The sequence below is a fragment of the Mustela erminea genome, chromosome 5 (assembly GCF_009829155.1).
Source record: "Mustela erminea isolate mMusErm1 chromosome 5, mMusErm1.Pri, whole genome shotgun sequence".
NCBI lineage: Eukaryota > Metazoa > Chordata > Mammalia > Carnivora > Mustelidae > Mustela > Mustela erminea.
Genome location: NC_045618.1, coordinates 118676733 through 118689116, shown reverse-complemented (window position 1 = coordinate 118689116; position 12384 = coordinate 118676733). Strand labels below are relative to the sequence as shown.

Here is a 12384-nt window from a genome sequence, read left to right as displayed (position 1 = left end):
CTGCTATGCCCCTTCCAGACACTCTCCAAGGCAGGGGAAGGTGTGCTGTCAATTCCTCTGTCCCCAGCTCCCCGCGGACCTCCCCTGCCCCAGGACCTCCTGAAACATCCCGAAAGGAAGGTGGCCAGCTGGAGACCCCGGGGCGCGGGGCCCGCGGAACCCGGCTGCGCCAGGAGAAGGTGTAAAAGATGTGAAGTCCGGGGAGTGGGGGTGTCCCACAGGTGGAGGTGGGTCCGGGGTGAGAGGCGGATAGCTTCTCACGTCCATGGCCGTCCCAGGTCGGGGCTGTGGAGACACTCTGCCCTAGTCCAGCCCCAGACAGGAGTCTCTGGGGATTCCTCGCTCCACCTGCTCCTAGCCCCCCGACCTCTCGCCTCTCAGCGAACCCGCCGCCTCCCGGGGCCCCAGGCTGGGCCCGCGGCGGGCGCGCCCGGGAAGAGAGAGGCGGGAGGCGGGAGGCGGGGCGCGACGGGGGCGGGGCCAACCGGGCGAGGCCCGGCCCTCCCCGCGCCGCTCCGAGCGAGCCGGCAGCGCCGTGGCGGAGGGATACGGAGCGCCGTATATATACCGCCGGGTGCAGCCCCGCACTTCGGCAGTGGTGCTGGGAGCCTCGCGGGCGCGGCGCCGTTACTCACAGTCGGGCGGCGGCAGCGGCACATCGCTGAGCGCACATCGCGCCTTAGCAGCAGCAGCTACAGCAGCGGAGGCACCCCCCGCCGTCACAGCCCCTGCGCTGGTGCAGCCACCCTCGCTCCCTCTGCTCTTCTTCCCTTCGCTCGCACCATGGTAGGTCGGGAGTGGTAAACGGCGGCGTAGCAGCTGTCTGCCCATTTCTTCCCAAATTTTGAGTTGAGCGCCCCCCCCTTTTTTTCGGTGTGGGTTTTTTTTTCTCCCTCTTTTCCGGGTGTTACGCAGCAGTTGCAGTTAAGGAGGACGCATTTTGGATTTGCATTTCGCTTTTCTTGGCCAGGGTTTCTTATTTAAATTTTGGTCCCTCTTGGAGCTGGACTTGGCCGTGGGCTGTCCGCGGGCAGGGGCTCCGGCCGCAGCTGCACCGGGGCCTGCCGCATCCACCCCCTCCCCCAGCCCCGCACCACTGCATCCAGCGCGCCGCACCCGGGCTTCCCGCAGCGCTGCGCCTGGGCCGGGGCCCCGGGGGGCGGGGGAGCCGGGCGGGGCCGGGCACTCGATCCCTCCCCTGAGCCCCCCCCGCCGCCCTCCACCCTAGGCACAGAGGCGGGGGGTCGGGCTGGCTGCGGAGAATGAATGGGCCCGACCTAGCCGGTGGCGCACATTGCTTCGGCCCGGGCGTGGGGGGCGCAGTCCGCGTCCACCTCCTCCCCCACCCGACGACCCCGCTGGGCGCCCTGGCTCAGCAGCTATTCCTCCTCCCTCGCGGGGGGCGCGGCGCGGGCGTGGGTTGGGAAGGAAGGAGCCGGGGAAGGGTGGGGTGGGGGCAGGAAGGCGAGGGGTGGGGGGCGGAGAGGGCGGAAGCGGCGGGCCGGCCGCCCTGCGCCCGGGCGGGGCCCCACCGTGTGGCCGGGGCTCATGTCCCCATGTTTCGCACCCCTGCAGCCCCCCACCCAGTGCGGCAGTAAAGGCGTGCTTGATCCTCTGTACCCCGGAGGTCCCTTCCCGAGGGAGGCACTCGGCTCGAGCTAATTGGGGCGGGGGGGGGGGCGGGGGAGGAGGGAGCTGGCGCGCGGCTCGGTTTCCATTAGAGACGCAAAGTTTCTGCTCCGGTAGGAGGCGGCGGTGCGGCTCGCCGCCTGGGGGAGCAGAAGCGGGTGGGAGGAGCGGGGCGGGCTTGGCCCCCTCTCGCCGCGCGGTCCCGGAGCGGGGGTGGGAGTTGGGGGGGTGATCCTGGCCAGGGAAGGGCGGTGCCCCTACCCTGGGGCTCCCTCGTTCCTCCGCATCCCGCCTGCTCTCGGGGCACGCATCCCTGCCTGGCCCCTCGCCACTTTGCAGTCCGCAGAGAGATGCCCTCCACGTTTCCGCTTTCTCTGCAGCGTCTAGATTGCCAGATGCGCCTGTGCGCCTGGCTGGGTGTGTTTTCTTCAGCCCCCTTCCTCCATGGGCGGGCTGGGCTGACATCACCCACAGCGCTTTCTGGCTTGGCGGGACGGGGAGATGGCTCCCGACAGGTTCAGAGCACCTTTGCCCTTTAGACCAGAGCGATTTGGGGGTGGGTATTTCTTTGTCGAGGAAGGCTGATGCTCTCGGAAAGCTCTCTTACCAGGAGAGTTTTGCGGTGAGGTGGGACTGTTCTTCCCGGTTAGGTGACAGCTTCTCGTTCGAGGTGTGGCAGGGCTTCCTGTGGTACAAAGACAGATGTTGTCCTGGCATTACGTAAATCATCGTGTCTCCTTCATGCGATATAAAGAAAACCGCCTTCGGATGACTGGGGGAGAAAGGAAGGAAGACCTAATTCTAATTTGAAAAAATAAGTTTTCCCCCAAATCAGTAAATTGGAACACCACACCTATTGGGAAAGTTTTCATTTAAGATCAGTGTAGACATAACGTGGTTAGCTTTCTATTGGGATTTGTTTTGTAACTGGCTTCCTTAGGTGTCCGTCATTAAAATAAAAATACTTATTAGCTCTCCTTGCATTCTGGAAGCTCCCCCCTATTCCCCCCCAAGGTACAGGTCACAGGTTCCGTGTTGCAGGGACCAGACAAAACAAGTGCAAATAACCTGCGTGGCCATCACCACCTGAGTGTAAAGTGGCTTTATCCGAGCAGCTCTTCTGTCATCCTGAAAATTGGTGAATATTCTCTAGCAAAGTTAGTAGTTGCTCTTTTTCCAAAAAAGACATGGTAGAGACTCATAATTATTTCGTACCTTTGTGGGTACTTCACGTTTGCGGTTTTGTAACAGCTCAGTAGTAGGATGGTTGCATTTTTTCCTGGCTTCTTTATCAAAGATAATTTGACTGAGGGCATCAGCCCTTACAAATGGGGGGCTTTTCATAAATAACTGCCTAGTTTAAATGGAAAAGCATTTATTGCATGGAAATGAAGTTGGTGGGGGTGAACCATTGCGGTATATTTATATTTTCCACTTAATTGTATTTCATAAAATAGATACTGAAGCCTGTTAATCCAACCCAAGGCCATTATGTAACACCTGTTTGGAGATTTTGGAGCGCCCGCAGCAATGCGCAAGGTGCGCTAAAAGCCTGCCCCTGGCCGCGATCCTGGCGGTGGTGACAGCAGCCATCAGGCTGGCATCCTCCGATGGAAGGGGGGACTGCGGTGTCCCTGGCGCAGTAGGTGGCGCTCTTCTTTCTCTAAGCTGGCTGCTGCCTCCGGTGTGGTGGGGCCTTTTGCCACTAGAGGTGCCATTTTTCAAATTATGAATTGACCCTTCCTCCTTAGACCTCAGAGTGCATTAGCCATTGGCTCAGCAAAGAAAACGTGAAGTGAAATGTCACTTCTTTGTCATCCTTTGTTTTTCAAGTAGCATAAAGTGTTCCCTTTATTCTCATTGTTTTCATTTAGTGGCTAGCAGTTTCACGTGATTGGCTTTTTTTTTTTTTTTAAGAGTGATTTTTGAAAGGTCAATATCAAAAGTATAATTGAGAAAACTCTGCGGCTCTCCATCAGTGCTTGTGCACTGAGGTATACCTCTTCTTTCTTTACGTAGGCTGATCAGCTCACCGAAGAACAGATCGCTGGTAAGTCGATGACTTCAGGGGGTCCCCTTAGGCCAGAAGGAGGCTTGACTCCTTTCGGATAACTTCTCTGACTCTTCCCTCCCACCCCCACCCCACTATAATTTGAATGGTTTCTTAAGAATTTATTTAAATGGAAGCAAGAAGCAGAAATATTTAGGTCAGGTGTTCATTCCTTGCCAGCGTGTCAGGCCGTGTGGAAGTGGAGCTGGGAATACCTCGTTCCACTCCGGCATGTTTGACTGGCTCCTGCCGGTCGCGGCTTTGCATGTGGTGGGAGTGCCGGGAGCCCGCTCTAAGGCGGAGTTCAGGTCTTTTCGTAATTTACCCTGAAGGCTCGTGCTTGCTCTTTGAAAATACAGGGGAATGGGTGGAAATGAGGGTTAGGGTTAGTTCTACTGTAATAATTGGAAAGGGAGTCCGTTTAGATTCTAGCTTTGATTATTCCTTGGAGGATTCTTGAGATGATTTCTCTTAAGGAAACCAGGGATGCCTTTGAAATAAATGCCATATAGAGAGAACTCTGGTTCCCTGGGAGGGTGCATTTCTAATAACCCCTTCATGTTGCTGTGAAAGGCGTTCCTGTGGCTGGAGCAGTTGAACTGGAAGGGGCCTTAGGGGAGCATGGGGACCAATCTTCACTTGTCAGATTGGACTGAGGACTAATTGAAGTGTGTTTTAAGTTTAATTTTCTTTAAAAATGTGAGAGTACTGTGTGGTTTTATGGAACCAGTTACCAGGAGCAGTGTCTGCTTTATGGAATATGGAATGAAGGCCGTCCAATAGGACTGTCGTGGTCTTTATTTCAGGAGATACAGACGAGGCAATTTGTGATAAGTTGCAGACTTGGACAGTTTGCTTTGGCAAGCCCCAGGGAAGTGTGTGCTGTGGCCGGGTTGGGTAAAGACATTCATTCTAAAGGGTAAACTTCTGTTTTCAGAGTTCAAGGAAGCTTTCTCCCTATTTGACAAAGATGGCGACGGCACCATCACAACAAAGGAACTTGGAACTGTCATGAGGTCACTGGGTCAGAACCCAACAGAAGCCGAATTGCAGGATATGATCAACGAGGTGGATGCTGACGGTGAGGGCTCAGACCTATGAATGAGCGCCAGTGTTGTGTAATTCAAGTTCAGACATGTTACAAGATTGTCTTTCAGGTCCCCAGAGCAAAGCAAATGTGCAGCGATCTTTTTGGTGGTTGCCTGACGGCCGCTGACAATGAAAATAGAAGATTATGGGCCTGCCTTTGGCTGTGCTCACTGTCTAGAACATTTCCTGGATCAGATCGGCATATTGTTCTTTTCTACTTGCCGTGACCTACAGCTCAGTCTTTTTTATCAACTGGCCCATGAGTCTCCACTGAGTCCTCTGGGGAAGTAAAAATAAAAAGCCATAGACCTTTTCTAAAGCTGACTGTCTCCAAGAGGAGTGGGAAGTGAAATGGAAGGAGAGACCCTTAGACTTTAGTGTCGAGTTGAGTACAGCATGAGTTGTAGTTGTGTTTATTACAGAGAATTTTGAGGGTTGTATAAAGCTTGGACATGGAGTGCTCGAAGACTGTGGGGAGTAGATTATAGAACCTAACAGAAGGGGAAGATGAGTAAAGTGCAGAGCAAGAAGGAATAAGCAGTAGCCCTTGTAATGGGGTCACCAGTTGGTCACCGATTCTTCTGTACTCTAGAACAGTGGACAGTAACCTGCTACTGCTCACTTCTCTCCGGAAGCAGTTTCTGAGCATTTCCTTGTCAAAAAACTGTCCTTTTGGAAACCATGTACATGCAGATAATGTGTAACATCGTAGAACATGGGAAATTTTTTAAAATGAGCTAAGAATAAGCAATTTGGATCTAGATTATTTTCTAGACGATTGGCTTGAAAGTAACCATTTAAACAAATGTGGTATCATAAAGTGATAAAGTAGAATTAAATTTGTCTGGTCATGCACATTGAGAAGCTGGGTGAGCTCTTTAATAAATGGTTTCAGCCCATTCAAGCTACTTTGAAAAGAGTTTTTGTCCCTCAATGTTCTGGAAAAGGGATACTTCAGAATTCCCTCTTGGTTGACTGCTAAGATGATTGGCCATCTGGGAACATGGGGTGGCCACTCCCTATTTTATGGGAACTCTGGGAAATGGTACTTAGGGACTGGCAAAGTGTATTAGGCCCTTAGACTGTAGGGAGCAAGGAAGGAGAAACTGACTTAGGCTACAGAATCTAGTAATGAATAAACGTAATGCCCAAGGATGTCTGCTCTGCGTGGTTATGAGATAGCACTTCAAATAATTTACTTTGTCTTGTGTGAATATCATAATGCTTTAAAATTTTGGAGGCCAAAGGGATTTCTGAATCACTTTGATTTAAAGGTACTGGTAAAAATGAGTATTTTAACCCAGGGCTTTTTCCCATTTAATTTTCTTTCCGTTTAATTTAAGTTATACTGTTAATTGTTTCTGTCTTTGTGGGTGTTCGCCAACTCTTAGTTTTAGAGGAGAAGTTATTTAGAATACTGGCCGTAGAACAGGCTGTTCCGACCCTGTTACCTAAGTGGTAGTGGTCTGAGCTATGAAAACACTTCCGAGCCTTGCCCTTACTGGGAAAGCAAAGATCCTGAGCTAGAGAAAAAAATGATTAGGTGACTTATCATCAGAATGTGGGCAGGAAACGCCTTCTGGAGAAGACTGTGATAATTTATGGTCTGTGGTATAAGAAAGTCTGTTTTTGCCACCACTTCCATAATCCTTTTCTTCCATAAAACATTCTGTTGTACTGGCAGGCCAGTTCTGGGACTTGACCAGGGTAACGAACCAAGGCAGAGGTAGGGCCAGGGTCTTACCCTCAGCCTGGGGTCTGGGTGGGGGGGGGATGTTGTCTCGAGGGCTTCCTGCAGGAATGGAAGGGTGCTGTAGGCCTTCTTTTGAACTGCACAACTGCCTTTAGTGGTCAGGAACCTCCACGTGCAGTTTCCTTTGCATCCTGAAGTGCTCTCCTGGGCACTGATGACTGGTTTGGATTACATGAGTCATGTGAAATCCCTGCGAAGTATTTGAACAGTTGAGACTTAAACATGGTTTAACCTCGTAAAATAAATAACTCAACCGGTTTGTCTGAAAGAGTCTTAACCCTTCTCTGCCGTGCTTTGAAGATGTTCCCCGCTGGGGAGCATTGCCGGTGCATTTATTTTATGCAAGCTTTTGTTTTCTTATTTGAGGTAATGGCACCATTGACTTCCCGGAATTCTTGACTATGATGGCTAGAAAAATGAAAGATACGGACAGCGAAGAAGAAATTCGCGAGGCATTCCGAGTCTTTGACAAGGTAATCCTGCGTCTGAGTTGCAGCCTGTCCCGCTGCTTTGCCACCGTTTCTGAAATACTTAGAACACTTACACTGAATTGCCTGGGCCTCTGTGGTGATCTTGCTTTGAAATAAGCCGACTTAGCTGCAGCAGCCTTAAATTAGGCGGGGGTGAGCGGTGAGCATGATGATAAGCAGTGGGGAATTTTGAACCAAGCTTCTTGATTGCTGCTTTCGGTTCCTTAGTGTTTTCCAAGCCCCTGCATTTTGGAGCTGGCCGAAGGCATGCGCTTGGTGGTTTGGTGGGGGAAGCGGAGCTGGGTGGCCTGTGCCCTTTGGGAAGCCATCTCCGCTGCCCTCATTAGCACCTGCTTAATGTTCACAGGATGGCAACGGTTACATCAGTGCGGCAGAGCTTCGTCATGTCATGACCAACTTAGGGGAGAAACTAACAGATGAAGAAGTAGATGAAATGATCAGAGAAGCAGATATTGATGGAGACGGGCAAGTCAACTATGAAGGTAAAAACGCTGCATTAGTCTCTTCAGCTTAGTTTTGAACAGTCCTCCCTATGGTATCTAGAAACAAGTTAACTGCTTCACGAGACCCTGATCTTTATTTATTTCATTTATGCGGAGTAGAGATGTTGTGTTCATTCAAACTGCTTTTGAAGATAACCACAAGTTATGATTGTTTGTCTTTTCAGAATTCGTACAGATGATGACTGCAAAATGAAGGCCTACTTTCAACTCCTTTCCCCCCCTTCTAGAAGAATCAAATTGAATCTTTTACTTACCTCTTGCAAAAAAAAAAAAAAAAGTTCATTTACTCATTCTGTTTCTATATAGCAAAACTGAATGTCAAAAGTACCTTCTGTCCACACACACAAAATCTGCATGTATTGGTTGGTGGTCCTGTCCCCTAAAGATCAAGCTACACATCAGTTTTACGACATAAATACTTGTCCTACCTTAATGATAAGGAAGCACCTAGTGGACTCCTCGCAGTTCCATTTGCTCATGATTAATACACTGGGCTGGCCAGTTTTTCATGCATGCAGCTTGACAATTGAGCACAGTCAGGCATTTGTATTAAAAACGAAAAATGAAAAAAATTTAAAACTTCTTCAAATGGGTTCTAGTTCAATTTGTTAGTATAAAATTGTCATAGCTGGTTTACTGAAAACAAACATTTTAAATTGGTTTACCTCAGGATGCTGTGCAGAGAAATGGGTGAAGGATAAGCTGTCTAGACGTAGCCCCACTTAGCAGGACGGCCCTCTCGTACTTCTGGGTGCCCCCATCCTTGGTGACCATGACGCTCATCTGGGTGGCATGCCTCACATGTTGGTTTAGCGTTGTCTGCGTTGTCCTGGAGTGACATGGGTGTCAGGCTGTCACCATTCACACAAATTTAAAACAACAACAACAACAAAAAAAACCTTTACCAAGGGAGCATCTTTGGACTCTCTGTTTTTAAAACCTCCTGAACCATGACTTGGAGCCAGCAGAGTAGGCTGGGGCTGTGGACTTCAGCACAGGCATCAACATTGCTGATCAAGGAATTACAATTTACGTCCATTCCAAGTTGTAAATGCTAGTCTTTTTTTTTTTTTTTTTTTTCCAATAAAAAAAGACCATTAACTTAAAGTGGTGTTAAATGCTTTGTAAAGCTGAGATCTCAACGGGGACAAGGCAGTCGGAGGAGAGGTCAGTACCTTTAAAAGCCCGCAGCCCAGCATTGGGCTTCTTGCCCTCCCGCCCGCCCGCCCTCCTGACATCCCAGCACCAACCTCTGAGCCTGAGACCTTGCCTAAAACCCGGGCAGATAGCAATTGCTTCATCCTATCAACGGACATGTAGGTCTACTTGTATTTTCACTGGGGGGCGGGTAGGGAGGGGGGGGAGTGAACCCTGTTTAACTTAATGATAATTCAGGCAGTGGCGCTCTTTAATGAAGGAAAAAAAAAAACCACTTTTTCTCAAGCATGTACTTAGGGGTTCTTCTCAAATCGTGCTGCTGATTACCTGTTTTATGTAACTACTTGAGACCATCTGTGCAAAGAGACATGATTTAGTGTGTCTGTCTGTAATTTAATCCTTGCTGTGTGGTAGAAGCAGTAGTCCCTTCTAAGCCAGTCTTTCTGCCTAAAAGACACTACCGGTCACCTTCGAGTCATGATTTTTAATATATGATGATGACTTCCCTCAGACTCCTTTTCCTTTTTTTTTTTTTTCTTTCTTCCAAAGTTGACATAGCTTCCTCCCTGCCTCCCCCCCCACCCCCCAAGCAGAACTAAAGCTAGCCTCCAGCTTGAAAGTAAAACTCGAGCCTGGAGGGGATTTTGTGTCTAATTATAAACCTGTAACCAAAACTGAGATGCTGGTACTGGTCTTTGCAGTGGGATTGGTGTGCTTTAAAAACCCCTTTAAAGGAATATTGCGTTTAGTGCAGAACTCTTTTCTGAAATGTAGCCTGGATGTGCATTTGGTGTCTCCCCAGGAAGGAGAGTTGGGTTTTTGAGTGTCTGTGGGAGGTTTTAATTTGCCAGGGAACCACGGCAGGCTGCTTCCGAGGCAGCGAGAAGCTCTTGGCAGCCAGGTGGGTGCGTTCGGGGCTGATTTTTAGAGACCCTTGGCTTCTCCCTCTCCTACTCCCTGTCTTTCTGGCATTTTGCAGCTTGTTAGATTTCCTGCCAGAGGGACAGGTCAGAGCAGTGGAGAGGAGCCCGCCCATCTACTTCTGCCGTTGGTCCTTAGACTGGGTGGTTGTAGAGGAGACCTAGAGCTGGAGGGGACTTGTCAGATTTCCCGAATCTGGAAGGAACACCTTGGAGGTTCTTCAGGTGAGAGAGGGAGAACCGGGGGTTCCTGGATGTTTCTTTCTGGGAGGCCACATGTTGACCCATCTCAGGCCTGTGTCCGATGGCTTCTTGGTAGTTTCAAAGAGAGTTGGGGGTAATTTAACTTTTTAAAACTTTGCCTTCTGTCTTAACTCTTCTGTCAAGTCTTTCTAGAAGCTGGGTGGGCTCCATTTTTGTGGTCCCACAGTCCTTCCGAAAAGACTGCTTTTGAAAAAAACAGATTCTTAACACGGCCAGCATCCTGTATGGGAAGCGAAGCCTTTCCCCCCCTGGGGAGTGCTGAGTCCCAACTTGGTGCAGGGGGCAGCCCGGTCCCTGGAGCTGTTTTTCCTCTGGCTTTTGAGGGGAAGACCAGCCCAGATCGGGTGTTTGCAGGCTGCAGCATGCGTTTGTGAGAGGAAATAGCTGGGTGTTGGGTCCGTACCCTTAAAAGTTGGTTAGCACCTCCCTGTAAACTCTTGCCCCTTACTTCTAACTGCTCTATAAATATATACATATATTTATATATATAAAGTGACTAGTTTAACTGGCATCCTGCTTGAGCCTGAGACTTGCCGTTAGAAACTGCTGAGTCCTTGGCAAGCACTTTCATAGTTTTGTTCTCCATCTGTCGGGGGTAGGTGTTGAGCGAGGCAAATGCATCTCGATGTTTCAGATGGGCTCTTGACGCACTCTTGCCAGGAAAGGCTTTTTCTGATTTTTAGACAAATGAATTTTTGCACACTTCAATTGGTGTCTTTCGGCAACTTAAAACACATTGAAAATTAGCTACTGTACATATTTTTATATTCTCTTTATAAATGCATGTCTGACTCCTACCTGTAACCTGTGTTGTGACAAGTGGCCGTCCAGTAGGCCTCCCGAGTGCCGCTGTGGCCCGTCAGCGTAGCCGCGTATTACCAGCCCCGCAGCATACTGGGAACTTCTTCCTCAACAAAGAATGTAAATTTGGTCAAAAGTCTGCTCTTTGGTTTACTCGATTAATTTTAGACATTGGAATTAATTATTATCTATCCAAACTACATTCCCCCTTTTGGCAGTGACGAGTTTCCACGAACGTGTCTTAACCTATCCCCTTCAGCTGGAAGTTAGTGTTTTTCTTTCTTTCCAATCCCTCGAGGTTGTCTTGTAGGAGACAGAAATCCTTCGCTGTCCGGATCCCTTGGAGTAAGAAGGTAGCGGCGCGGGTGGAGCGTGTGGTCTTTCTCCAGCTCTTGCGAGGTTCCTTAAACCACGTCCGTAGCAAAGATGGTGGTAGTTCTGGTAACAGAAGTTACCCTTCACCGTGGCAATTGGACAAGGAGATGTACTTGAACGTTTTCTGTAAATCTTGAGATAAACTGTTTGGAGATTTAACCACCTCTCTGATGGGGGACCAACTCTATGGAAATTGTAAATAAGTTTTATTTATAAACCTGGCACTGTATTCAATAAACATTTCTGCAGCCTTTCATCTCTAACTGTGAATGTGTAGGTTTTTAGCTCTGTGTATCCCCTGGTCCCTTCTGCCTGATGAACAAGGTACACCTGACCCCAGATGTAATTCCACCCAGGCTCTAGGACAGTAGGTAAGCCCGAGAGGCCAGAAACCCCACGGACACACCCTGGCACAGCTTTGCTCTAGTTTTCAGTTTAGGTTCAGGTGTTCATAGCCGACACTGGAACACGATCTCGTGGCCTATTACTGTATCCAGTCCGCTCTATGTGGGAAAACACAACACCATAAAACCTCGTTTTAACAACCTCGTTGTTAACCCCAAGGGTTTTCAGGAATGGCATGGAGAAATACACTTTAAAAAATTGGATGGGAATTTTAAATTACATAAGCACGTGCCTCTTCCTGTGTCAAAAGCAGAGGGCCTTAGGAAAGGGGGCGGGAGGCAACTTTCCAGCTCTGGGGTTGAAACCTTTCCCTTGATCAGTCCTGGTCCACACCCTGATCCTAGACAAAGTTCTGCAGCAGGAAAGGCCACCTCTGTTTCCAGTAGGATCTTTTCCAGGCTACCTTGCTTGTTTCCTTCTACACAAAAGCAGCAAGGGGGCTGAAAAGAAGGGGCAAGATGACAGGGAGAGCTGCTGCTTTGGTCAGAAGGCTTGAGCCCCACTTGGAGGAAACATTTGGTTCCTCCTGTATACAGGAGCTGAATTAGAGGACGTGGATACTGCCTTGGGGACAGAACCTTCTGCCCTGACACTTTTTTTGGCCTGGGTCTTAGTTTTGGTTTTGTTCCTCTGTAGCTATGGGCCGACACTTTGCTTCTCTGGGCCTCAGTTTCCCCAGTAAAATAAGATGATTGGACTAAGTGGCTTTCTGGGATTCTGACCAACCCAGCTTAGCATCACTTGTTAAAGTTGAAACTGTGGCCTGGGGTGCCTGCGGGGGTGGGGGGGGAGCTCAGTTGCTTAAGGGTCTGCCCTCAGCTTGCTTGTGATCCCGAGGGTCCTGGGATCCAGCCCCGCATCAGCTCCATCAGGGAGTCTGCTGCTCTCCTTCTGCCCCTCCCCCTGCTTGTGCTCTCTCACGCGTGCTCTCTCTCAAATAAATGAA

At 49.6% G+C, this 12384-nt stretch overlaps 1 protein-coding gene across 1 annotated transcript; it reads left to right on the top strand.

The window, feature by feature from the left end:
• Nucleotides 1–475: 475 nt before the first annotated feature.
• On the top strand, nt 476–11289 carry CALM1 (calmodulin 1). Its single transcript, XM_032344685.1, has 6 exons — nt 476–786; nt 3649–3679; nt 4617–4760; nt 6888–6994; nt 7359–7494; nt 7680–11289. The coding sequence occupies exons 1-6, from the start codon at nt 784–786 to the stop codon at nt 7706–7708; spliced, it is 450 nt and encodes a 149-aa protein (XP_032200576.1). The 5' UTR covers nt 476–783; the 3' UTR covers nt 7709–11289.
• The last annotated feature ends 1095 nt before the right edge of the window (nt 11290–12384 follow it).

Bases quoted from the DNA above. Each gene is read 5' to 3' on its own strand.
- CALM1 (XM_032344685.1), top strand. The intron at 4,761-6,887 runs GTGAGGGCTCAG...TTCTTATTTGAG, and splicing joins CAACGAGGTGGATGCTGACG to GTAATGGCACCATTGACTTC. The intron at 6,995-7,358 runs GTAATCCTGCGT...TAATGTTCACAG, and splicing joins CATTCCGAGTCTTTGACAAG to GATGGCAACGGTTACATCAG.